Source organism: Prinia subflava, chromosome 4 (genome assembly GCF_021018805.1).
Source record: "Prinia subflava isolate CZ2003 ecotype Zambia chromosome 4, Cam_Psub_1.2, whole genome shotgun sequence".
Classification (NCBI taxonomy): domain Eukaryota; kingdom Metazoa; phylum Chordata; class Aves; order Passeriformes; family Cisticolidae; genus Prinia; species Prinia subflava.
In genome coordinates, this window is record NC_086250.1 from 39,327,631 (window position 1) to 39,340,635 (window position 13,005).

At 40.2% G+C, this 13,005-nt stretch overlaps 1 protein-coding gene across 1 annotated transcript; it reads left to right on the top strand.

Annotated features, from left to right (window-relative positions):
- The first annotated feature begins 3,246 nt into the window (after positions 1–3,246).
- Positions 3,247–9,404, top strand: IL26 (interleukin 26). The gene is made up of 5 exons (XM_063396632.1): positions 3,247–3,417; positions 3,779–3,835; positions 5,282–5,413; positions 9,167–9,232; positions 9,318–9,404. The coding sequence occupies exons 1-5, from the start codon at positions 3,247–3,249 to the stop codon at positions 9,402–9,404; spliced, it is 513 nt and encodes a 170-aa protein (XP_063252702.1).
- Positions 9,405–13,005: the final 3,601 nt, after the last annotated feature.

A 13,005-nucleotide genomic window follows, 5' to 3' on the forward strand; every position in this document is an offset into this window, starting at 1 on the left:
TATACTAACAGGAAATGAAATAAACAGAAATTGTGAAAAGTGAGAAGATTCATAAGTAAGAAACTAGACAAGGGTTTTTGTGGATGGAAATCAAAAAGCCATTTAAGCTGCAAAACAACCAGTAGCAATCAGTAATATGATTGTTACCCTAAATGGTCTAACAGAACTTTGCAGCAGTGGTAGATGTACGTGTTTGTTCTCCACAGATCAAGAGAATTTAATGTTAATAATATCTACTAAGCTCATGTAGATCAAGACAATTTGGTGGCTCACAATAAGGCAGGGAAGAAAGGATCTTCCTCAGGCTGTTGTTTTCATGCACTTACATGGAACATAGGTCATACACAGCTTTCTTTGAAACTTAGTCTCTACACAGGGTAAATCAGGCAAGATTTTCTTATCTAATAAGCTGACTGCTCTGGTGGTTTTCCTTACACTTTTTTCTTAGTTATTTTCTTTCTTGCTCATTCTTATGGTCATAAACTTTACACATCGTACAGCTGTAACACATGAACTTTGCTTGTGTTATCAGAATTGCATTGTTCCTGAAGTTTTTGCTGATAGTGTATATCTAAAATTTTCCATTGGAGAGAGAGAGCCCATTTCCTCTGTGGCAGGGTCCTTGAACTTCTCTGGTTTCCAGCCTCTGCATGGAAGCCAAAATGCTTTTTGGTATGCTTTGTTGTTGTCCTCAGACTGTCTCTGGATACATCAGTTCTATGGCCCATACCAAGTTTTGCAGGTATTTTTGTCTTCATTGCAAAAAGGGCTGATCCCTGAATTTGTTTTTTCTCGTGCTTCTTGTAACTTTTAAATACTGAGTAATACTGGTTCTTTAGTATTCTATATTATTTATACCATAGTTATGTCTGGATGCTGAAGTGGCAGTAAAATACAGTGTACAAAGTGCTACACAAGACCCAGAAAGAAAGACCATCTGTGTTCTAAACAAATAACACTTGAAAAAGTTAATGAGTATTGGCTATTTTTTGACTAGAAATCAAATCATCCTATCAAAAAATTGTGGAAGTGTAATTTATTTTATAGCATGGTTATTAAATAGTAGCCCCCATTCTTTTATGAAAGGAGTGATAAGAAAGCCCCATTTTATTATTTTTTTAAAGTATTGCTACGTTGCACTTGCATCCATCTGCATCCTTTCACACCACCCAGTTGAAAAGTTAGCCAGTTCAGTAAGACATTTACTCATTCACATCTAGAGGTGTCTAGAGCCCAATGAAAAGGTGTCACTTATACCTCTGTAAGTAGAGTGATAGGAGTTCACAGAAGAGACAAAATGAAACTTGTGGGCTCAAGGGTTTTCCAGCAACATTTGAAGTTTCAGAGATGTTGAACGTTATTGATTTTCTTATGAAAAGCCACTACAGCCTGGCTTAATGACCTATTTATTCCATTTAGAGGAACACTGTTGTCCAAGGAGTACCCCACCAAGGCAGTTTTGCATTCTGACTGCATTTTGCTTTCACCCAAGATCCTCTTCTATGAACAAACAAGCAATAAGAGGCTGGAGTGTATGCTGAGGTTCAGTGCACCTCATATGGCAAGCCTGACCAGCATTTAGATTGTTTAAATACAGACCACTGTTCACACGACGACTAAGTACACCTAAAGACTCAGGCCATCATCATATCCACTTCCCAAAAGTTAAAGATCTCCTTCCCTTGTTGGTTCTTTTTGTCCCTGGACCCCATCAGCATTTCAGTGTTCGTGAAACTACTGTGATGTGTAGATGGTTCTGTGGAAAAATGCATTTTCCAGAGCTGTTACAGGTGGCATGTTTGAAGAACCCTCTTTTGGCCTGTAGACTGCATGCATGCTTGTCTGTGTAAATGGTCAGCAGGACTGAAGCTGGAGTGAATTAATTACCCTGCTTATCTCACCTTTCTTCCTTCTCGAGCTGACACATGTCCTGGGCACAGGCTCGATGGTGGCACCAGAGGGACAAACAGCTCTGCTACTGGATCTGACAGATCATGGTCACCTTGAATCATTTCACTTTAAACCACTTTGTCTGATCTGTTTAAGGTTTTCTATCTTGCTTTTGAAACATTAAACTCTGTCTTTGCAAATATTTCAAGAGCTTGCTTTTACATTCAACAAAAATGGTATCAAGGAAATTTTGCTATAGACTGAAACCTGCTTTCTTTGTCTTCTTGCACACACCTCAGCCAGTTCCAGGATCTTGACATCTGAGTTAAAACCATCCTTGGCTTAACAGCCTCACATGACTGGTGTTACTTCATGGTTTCCAAGTCTATCCTTGGAGTGACATTCTTGCCTGTCTATAGTGGTTGTTTGCAGCATCTGGCTATTTTGGAAACAGGCCAGAGACAGAGATTACCCAATCTCTGTTTGACCATCTGAGTAGAACAGTGATCATCTGGTTCTACTGTTTAACCTTTACCACCTCTGTGATGGGTGTGCTCTTGCACATTATTTCCCAGTGCCTGCAACTCTCAGTGGGCTTTCAAAGTGACTTGGTAGCCAAGGATGCCCTGGTCCATCCACAGAGCCCTCCCTGGAGCCCTCCTTTTCCCACTAAGCAGCCTATGGCTCCTACTGGGGTAAAGTCTGCCCTGGAAAAAGACTACAGAATTTAAAATAGGCAACAAACACCTTTGCTATTAGGTGCCATACCCTGGAAAAAATACTCTTCTCAAAAACTGAATGGGGAAATTTTAAACACTCTGCAGTCCAGCTTCCTTATAGATAACAGATTTTCTAATGCTTTTCAGGGTAAATCAGGAATTTTTTTTTTCCTTTCTGGGCCATTACCTTTCAGAAAAGTGCTGCCATATGGTTTTGTGGAAAAATTAGAAAAACCCATAATGAATTTGTCATATTTTGTTGTGAAACTAAACTAATGCTCAACTACCTTTTCCTCACTTGACCACCACTTAAATGAAAGAAGACTTCTCATATGATAGGGAAGTTCTTCTTTCTTGGAAACCTTGACCCTGTTGCCAGTAAATATGGAGATATCGTTTAGAAAAATGTCACAGATGATTGTGGTCAAGTTTGTTGAAAGTGGAGCAAGATGTATAAAAAAGCACAGCAAAAATACCGATCAGCCACCACATGAGCAATAGGTTATCTGCGTGAGCATCTCGGGGAAGAAGCTGCTTTGAGGGTTAACAAAATTAGGTTAACCTCTGTCATCTAACCAGTCTGGCTGCATCACACATGCTGCTGTGACTGTGGAGACTCGAAGATTTGGGAGCGAAGATGAAAGGATGTTCTATTTTCAGATCTGGGCATTTTTTATTTCTGCTTTGTCTTTTTGCTGTGGAGGGCAAAAAGTCATCTACAGGAAAACATACCTGCCGAAAAGGACTCCTCTCCCAGATGACAGAGAACCTGTATATCAAGGCAACTAGTTTAAAATCATCTGTTCCTGTAAGTTGATCCCACTAATTGAAAAAGTTTACTTTATTTATAGATGCTTCTTTACTAGTTTAATTACTGAGCTTCTGGAAACTTTAGTAGGTTGAATGATCTCTACAGTCCTGAGAGACAGGGTAATGCAGCCACTTCTTTCGTAAAGGTGGGAAAAAATGATGCATAGGAGATGCATAGAGAGGCTGGATGAGTTTTCCATGAAAGAAATTAGCAGCCAGGCTAGCATTGGAATACAGATTTACTGAGTCCTCACCCTACACCTGAAGAAGACAATGAATAATAATATTATTGTTACTAAGTTTTGTACAAACCAGACTTGAAATGGGGTTAATTAATACTATCACATTGTATTTTACAGAAGGATCTCATCAAGACCACCAGACTGCTTAAAAAGACTACAAAAATGCTGTTTATGGTAAGATTTATACTACCGGTTTTCCATTTTCTTACTTTGACTTTCCTTTGTCAATAAAAACAGGAATATGTGATCAAAACAATGACAGTTGATGCAAAAATCACTTGTGTTTGATTGGGAAAGACATTTATGAAAGCTACATGCTTAATGAAGTTCTTTGCTTAGAGGAAGAGTGTAACTTCTGTCTCAAGAAAGAGATATTCCCCTGGGACATGAAGGGACAATTGATCACGGTATGGGGAGAAAGAGGTGGATTTGGAAAGCCTGCCTGGAGGCACCTCTTTGTAGGCAGCTGAAGTCATGCTCTGCCAGGGAAGTTGGGTTGAGGGTGTTTGTTGGTCAGGGAGGAGTGTTGTGTTAGCACTCGCTCCTCCTGTGAGCCCTGGCTGCATGTGAACCTCCCAGGAATGCTTTCGGGCACCAGCCCTCAGAGGAGGAACAGAGCCACAGTCGCTTTCCTGCGGGGAGGCACCTTCTGCTGAGGGTGTGCAGTACCATGGATAGCCCGAGGCTGCTGCAGAGAGCTGAGACACCCAAGGAGCTTCTTTGAGCTTAGACCTCTGCAGGTGAACTGGAAGAGGGACATCAGAATTCCCAGTGCAATTCTGCATGGGAGGGAAAAACAAACCCTGGGGTGTCTAACTGTAAGTGACTGTAAGTGTGTGAGATATTTTAGGTTTCCTCATGCAGAGATCTAGTCAGCAGGGCCCACTGAGTTTATCCTTAAGTATAGACCTATTGGCCTTTGGTGTCCCTTGGGTTTCACCAACTACCTTGGGTGTGAAGGCTCCTCACTTGTCTGTGGGATCTACACAGATATCCACATCTGAGTGGTGTCATCTGCAGCTGCATTACCCTCCTGACAGGAATCTTACACCTGACACTTCATTCCATTGCCTAAAAATAGGCATATAGTAATTTGAAATACCTTTAGGTGTCCAAGAGAACCCGCAGGTCAGGCAGATATGACACAGAGTTGACAGGATGACTGGTCTTTTCTGGAGTAGCAGCTGGGGATGGGCTGAATCCCCTACAGCTTATCAAATGGCATGGGACAGTGATGTGGAGGAACAGAAAAATGACATTCACAATGACTCCTACAATCTGACCAAGATGGTCTGACTTAACTCCCCAATTTATCTTCCATTTACTCTTTGTGTGTTAAGTACATTTGTTGCTGTCACTTCCTTTCATGACTGGTCTTACCAATGGTCCTTCATGTGCCTGCCAGCACAGCACCTTCCTGCCTTTCCTTCAGAAACCACAGAGGCAGATTGAGCTGTTTAAAACAAAAGGAAGCAGGTCAATTGGATACTAAAAGCCACAAAAATGGTTTCATTGATTGCACACTTTCTAAATATGCATGTGTTTATAAGGCTGAAATTTTAGTCCAAAGTTGACTTGTGAGGTGATCATTTGGCAAATCATTACTCGATTTGTTTTCAGACAAACTGCAGTGTTCGAGATCAGCTCCTCTCCTTCTATGTGAAAAATGTCTTCAGTCGTCTTGAGGTAGGAAGTGACAAGTTGTACTTTATTAGTGCCTTCCAGGTCCTGCAAGCAAACATGGATGCCTGTGTGAGTATAATCCTGAGAGCTAAGCTAAATTTGTCTCTCTGAAAAGTTAGGGAAAGGCTCCCTCTCAGTTTTTCAGCAGATGGAGGGGCAGAGGGTGATTCAGTCATGGTGTGTCCCACGCCACAGGGGACCCAGCTTCACGAGGGCTTCTCCACTGGGCCCAGGGAAGTTTAACACAATTCATTCCCTCCCAGAGTGATCCTGTAGAGAGTGTGCAAGGTGGTGGAGATCCCATGGAGCCAAGCCACTTCCCTACTGATGATGTCACTTGTGCTGCCCTCTCATCACTAAAGCTGCAAAGAAACAGGGTGATCACAGGGAGAAATATTTCCTCAAGGCTCCTCAAGTGTCTGTGATATAACAGTGGTAATGCTTTCCTTCTTCAACAACATACCCTCTTTAGGTGTGTAATCTTTACCCACATGTCATCTCTGCTCCTCCATATTGAATTTTGAAAGAACTAGTGGTCTCTCATGAGTAAGCAGGGACCAGAATTATGAAGCACATGGGAGCAGTTCCTATGCATTATCTGTGCTCACAGTATGAGCAGGTTGTCAGAGAGTGATGCTGCCCACTGGCAAAATGTCTCCAGGTACCCCAGAGAAGAGGCACTTTTACCAACTCTGCCTAAGAGACAACAGGACAGCAGTTAGAGCACACTTTTACCTGTGCAAACATACTTACTAACATAGCAGGTAGGATGCTAAGATGATGTCATCCCTTGTTGGTCATTTCTCATCTAATTTTTATGGATAAACAAATAGTGACAAATAAATAAATGGGTGTGTCCTAAATATCCTATGAATATTTTTTTTCTCCCCTAAGCCCGAAGTCCTCACAAATAGCAGTGTCTCAGAAAGTAGAGCCTGACCTAGGGTGAAATACAGCCATGCATATCCAGGCAAATGTCTAGAGTGATTTTAAAAAGTGAGAGCTTGGATGGCAAGTCAATGAATTAATGAATTAAATTAATTGAAACTTTGTCTAATCTGAACTGTATGGTAGCATGAAAGAAAGGGACATTTTTAGAACATTTTGTCCTACATGCACAAAAATATTTGCCATGCAAAAACAAACAGCTTCAGAGATATAACTCTTTGCACAGTCATAGGTCAGAACTCAACTGGGATATTTGCATAATGTAAAAAGATTCAAATCTTAATGCGAGAAAAATTCACCACCCTTCAGGTTCTGTATTTCAAACCATGCTAAACAGTTGTGATTTACAGCAGTGCTCACAGCAGTCTGCTGTGATCATACTGCTGTGATTTTTGTGTGTGTCAAAATTCCAGATAACACTCTAATTCCAGAATGCAGTAATATAATTTGAGATGGTATAATATGCTTTATAAAGATTACACTCTTGTCTGGAAAAACAATTGCCAGTACACACTGAGAAGTTTAGACTGTCAACTGAATTCAGAATATCCACTGTAGCTTGCTAGATAGCTTAGTAATACTTCTGTTTCTGTGCTCTATGGAGACAAAATGCTGCAGGTTTCTCAGAGCTCTGCACTCTTTTTCATAATTAGTGCCAGTGTTTTACCCAACAGAAGTCTAGATATAACAACTTACATTTTTGGGTTTTAAAAAGTGCTGGAAAGGGAGTTAAGACTATCCCTGCTAGCAGAAAAACAACAGCTCTTTGAGAAATGATGGCTTGTCATGATTTTCTAGGGGACACCTCATTTCTGGAAACGAATTTTTTTTAGATGTTTGTATTAATTCAAACCCAGCAATACAATACCATGCGAAGGAATAACAAAAATTATGAATAGAGTGAAAGTAGTGGATCCTTTGCTAATACTAAACTTGAGATTTTTTTCATCATATTATTCCTCAATAAATTAGCACTCATTCATCCATGTACATAAGCTCTTTACTTGTTATTCTCTAGTTGAGCTATAAGATGTTTATTAGGAGGGATTTCCACCATGACAACATACTTAGGTAATTAAGTTTTTACCTTTCAAGAATAAAGTTCTCTATACAACTAAGGGAAACAGTGATACCTCTATAGATATATTCACCTTATATTCTTTCACAAACTCAAGCTGTATTTCAGCCAAATAGAGCCATGTGTGTTACCTAAAAATCCCAGCAATATTTGTCTCCCAACAACTTCCACAGGCTTTGTACTACAATATTATGATTCTCACCCTGCCAATTCTTGTTTTTGTCCAAACAAAGAAGCATTTATGTTTTTCAATGATATAGGTGCCTAAGTTCAGTTTTTAAGAAATATGTAAGTTCTAAAATCCCTAAACTGATTTTCTGCAGTAAAGTTAGACTTTTTCATTTAGACTATGACTGCAAGGTGAAGGGAACAGACATTTTTCCTTGGATACTTGGAGCATTCACCTACGGCACCACTGACCTCAGTACTTGCTTGAGTGCCCTGGCCAGCACTGCTGAGAATAGTGTGAAGTTGCTTCTGAGCTTGGACCTAATGTTCTTACATCAGTAGCACATTATTGTGGAAGTGAATGTGCCACTCGTATTTGAATGGAGTGTAGAAAGACAATATATTCCCTGCAGAGCCTTTAATATTTCTCCATCATTTTAGGCAGAGCCTGTAGACTTCATGCTGAGTTAATGTTTTCAATGTTCTAAGTTGCTGGCTAGCTCAGTTACTTGCTGTATATGCAGGAAGATAAGAGTTTGTAATGTGCATTACCACAAAAACCAACATACACATTTAAGGTCAATTCTGCTACCAAATGATATTTTGTGGAAATCTGTATCGTATGAGATGGAGATCATAAGAAAAAAAAACCCAAAAGAGCTCCAAGTTAGAAAGAACTGCCCTGGTTGGAAGATTTTTTAAAATTTACTTTTATTTACACTCTCTTTAAAATATTTGCTTTTTTTTCCACTTTCATCATGTGAAGTGACTTTGGGAAGCACAAAAGGCAACCTGAAAATGTTTGTGCTCCTTTTTAAAGTACTGCAGGTGAGATAGAAAAAGACTAACCATTCATTCCAGAGGAGTTATTTCCCTTCATGGATTGAGGACCTTTGCCTTTTTTCTTTTCAAATATGTTCTCCTTATTTGTATATTGAAAATATTAAATTTTTCCTCTTTTTTTTTTTTCTCTGAAAGAATGTATCTTCCCATTTGACAATCCAGGTAGCTGAGGATCAGCAAGCCATGTTGCTCAGAAAGCTTAGTCTGGCAACTCCAAATAAACCAAGGTGGAACAACTTTGGGTGGCCAGTGCTGAGTGGCCAGAGATAGGTGGTAGGAAGACAACCAAGCCCTCCAGACTGTAATTAGTCAGACAGTGGAGAAATGGGCAAGGAAACAGAGAAAAACATAAATTACCTTTATAAACATATTTGAAGGGCTTGCAGAAACACATTTGCTCCCTGTACTGTGCAATGGTCTTTGGCCTTTAGCCTTGCCTTTTCTCAGGTTCAGATGTTCTGAGGGTTCAGAGCTAAAGGACCTTGAATCTTAGAGCTAGTAGGATACAATGTGCAAAAGCTGTAACTGCAACTTATGTAAAGATTCCTGAGATAAATAGAAAGTGTTTAATAAGAAAACTTAGAGGCACCCAGTTTTGGGTGTTGTGAACTCATCTTGGCAGGGAGCACGCAAGTAAAAGAGCACATTTGAAGTGTTGGGAGATACTGAAATGATGCTGAGATCACACATTTTACTCGTAGCCCTACAGTGCCACACTGTGGGCTGGACTCTTTCTCATCATTTTGTCTTTATGTCAGCATCTTTGGGTTTTTTTCATCCTTCAGCTTCCCTGTGCTCCATCCACAAGGTTAACTTCTGAAGTCAAAAAGTTAAGGAGAAGGTTTCTTAAGGTAAGAGCAGGAGGTGCTGGCTCCCCACTGCACTGTTCAAGGGCTGTATCTAGTTCCTTTTCTAATCCCTTTATCCTCTCAGCAGCTTGGAGATCAGGGAATCTACAAGGCCATCCATGAGCTGGACATTCTCCTTCCCTGGATTCAGGCCTACATACAAGCCATCATATGAAGAGGTGACAGACAGAACATTGCTTCTGTGAGAAAAACAGATCAATACCCAAAAGGCCTGAAAATGAGCTGAGAGCCAGATGAGCAATGTGTCCAGCAGCAACTCCCTCCCTCCCATGGAAAGAGACCCTCTGTAACACAGGTGGTATGAGGAGGGTTTTCCTAAGCTTTCCTGGTTACCCTGGCACAGCAGCTTTGCCTGTTCTGCCTCTGGAGCACTCAGAGCACCCTGCATCCTGCCTGCCTGCAGGCAGCAGAACGTGGAATCTGCTACCCTGCACATCAGACACAGTGCCCCACGTGCTGTGGGCATCATCTTACCACCTGCCTTGTGCCACCCTGTATGAATACAGCTCAAAGCAACAAGGATGACTTCGGAAAATCCCACCCCTAAACTGTATTTCATTTGGGGCTTGTGGTTGTAGATAACTATATACACAAGCCATGTAAATAAGAAAAATAGTTATGTACTGCTTATCTTTATTATTAATTTAAGGTAATATATGATCCCCAATAAAAATACACAATTAATGTAAAAGCTTTTTTTTGACTCATGCATGACTTTTAGATGTCCCATGATCATACATGAGATCAGACACACAGAAAACACAATAAATAGAATGCTTTCACTGGGATTGTAAAATGATTTGTGAGATGTTTATGGAAGTTGATGGTAATAGTTCCAAAATGTCTTTCATATAGTACAAAATGAAGATGGAATTCTAGTTTTCTCACATTTTTAAAGCTTTACCAGGAGAAAATATCTAGGTGGTGAACATATTCCCAATCTGTATGTTTGGCAGTTCCTTGGGGCTGAGATTCTGCAAATCTTCAAATCTCATAGTTCTACTATGTCAGGAACATTTGAGACTATTAGTGTGATGCCACTGATGAGCCTGAGCTAGTTCCTCTTCTGGTAAATGTCTAACACAAAGGAGTTACTACGAAAAATACATTTTTTCCCATTGAAGACAAAATGATTAATTAGAGGGGCAGTGGAAAATCTGATGTCATGGTCTTTTTGAGCATGTAATTTAACTTTTAATTAACACAACATCCCTCTTCATGGATATTTTTCACACAGCTCACCCATTAATTTTGAAATTCAACTTTGCTTTCAGTTTCAGTGTTTTTTGTCCAAACTCTGGTGTATGGGATAGAAAATTGACCATGGGCATTGCCTCTCCAGCCTTCATCAGACATAACTGTCTAGTGCTTGCTGCTGGTAGGGAGCAATAGCTGGGATCTGGGAATCCTGTGTCTGTGGGAGTTGGAGGGACTGCTCCTTCTCTGCCTCAGAAGGGAGCCAGTGACACCTGCAAACAGAACCACTGTCATGCTTAATTGGGAAGATCCATGGGCAACGGGTCATCCATGGGTTTCAAGTTATTCAGGTTGCCAAAGACTTCTCTTGTGGAAATTTTGCATCCAGTCAGTGGGTGACACATGAAGACATGAAGAGACAGATGACCTTTAAAAAGGGCAAATGACACCTTCCCTGCTACACTGCAGTCCTGGTGTCAGCCCTGCAGTGGGTATGGGCAGCCAGCAGACCTCCTGCAGCAGGCTTTGAGGTCAGGCTGCAACAAGCCTCAGACTCCATTCATCTGACAAGGAAATCAAACTATTTTATGGCATAAGAGCTTAGAATTTGTATATTTCAACCCTCATTTTCCATATGGCTTGGGACACTTTGCAGATTCTTAGTTGCCTTGTCTATAAAATGACAGTATCTCTGGGAATGATGCATCCCTCCATACAATAATGAAAATCACATTTGCAAACCAATTAACAGCATCTGCAAAATAAAATACTTCACCTAATGCAAAAGTATTGTGGTAAGTGATACATGCCATATGCAGGTTACCAAACAACAAATATTGCTTTGAGTCTACACAAAAACGTAGCAAAACAATTGCTATTAAATATATTCAACCGTCAATTCAAAGTAATGAGTATGGACAAAACTTACTGCCCTTTAAAACCGGACAAGTGAAGGAGTGCATTTTAATTTTACAGATGAGACTCTAGGTGTCACTCTTAGAAAACAAGACTCGTGTTAGTCTCAGCTAACTGCTGACTTCAGTAGATGGAGAAAGTGTCAGCACATATTTCATAAGAAGTTTCCTTGGATGGAAACTGAGATAGATATGCAGTTGGATTAGAAAGATTGAATTAATTAAATTGAATTGCCAAAAATGTAGAATTGAAATAAGAAATGCAGGGTAAGAACGATGGGCGTATAGCAACAAACTGATTATGAATTCAGTCTCTAGTTTTACTGTGGAGTTCTTATGTGACTACAAGTTCTTTATTAAGGTTCTGTTCTCCTTTGACAAATGGAAAAACTGCCTATCAATTATTTGTTCAGGTTAATGTAGCCTACAGAAATCCTCAGAAGGAAATTATTTCCCATGTAATGTTAATTGATGTCACTGTTGCTTAGCATGGCTTGTCTTATCACAGTGTTTCGGTCTTTTTGAAGCAGTGACTCTTATTATGTGGAAAAAAATGGTATTTTATGTCTGTTACTGCAAAAGCAAGAATGAAAAATATGTGGCTGTGCATTAAAATCGTCACTAGATCACAACTTCTTGAAAAACACTGATCTAGTGGAAAGTAGCGGCTGCACATGCAGTTTTGGTGTTATGTAAATAGTACAGCAACAGTCAGCAAAGACAATTTCCATCACATATAAGATCATGTATAATTTTCTGGTTTCCCTGAAGTGTTTTTTTCTCTGAAGTATAACATCTTCAGAAAAGAGGTTATCACTTAATAAATAATTTCTTCTGTATGCCCATCTATCTACAGCAAATTCCTGATCTCAGCTGAAGCCCTGGTATTATAGCGTAGTCATAGAATCATGGAACCATAACATCATAGAATTGTTCAGGTTGGAAGAGATCATTCAGATCATCCAGTCCAGCCATTAACCCAGCACTGCTAAATCCACTGTAAAACCATGTTCCCAGGTGCCAAATCTTTTACCTACCTCCAGGGATGGTGACTCAACCACTTCCCTGGGCAGCCTGTTCCAGTGCTTGACAACCTTTCTTGGTTGGAACTTGACAGTGCTTTCAGAGAAGAATATTTCCTGAACTCCAACCTTAACAAGTCCTGGCAAATGCTGGGGCAGCTTCCCTTGGAGACCATAAGAAGGATTAGAAGATTAGATTAGATTAGATTAGATTAGATTAGATTAGATTAGATTAGATTAGATTAGATTAGATTAGATTAGATTAGATTAGATTAGAAGAGTGTTTCCTGAAACATGGAAATAAGAATGGTATTTGAACAATGATGCAACTTGTGTTGGGTTTAGCTGTTTGGTCACTGTTTCTTTGTGTCCACAACACACACTGATTTCTAGAGGCTGCAATAGCAGACTCTTTACTGCAAAATTCTGGGGCCAAAGGTGAAATGCTTGGAATTTTGGGCTAGTGATTAATGAGATGCTCCCCAAATAATCCCCAGTAGTCAGTGAGCCCAGATACTCAAGTTAAGTCATCTTCCCCTCAGCAACTGTGGGGCTGCCAAGAAAAGGGGTGCCTGGGCTGGCAGTGCTGTTACAGGAAAGGCAGGGATATGGCAGCCCTTGT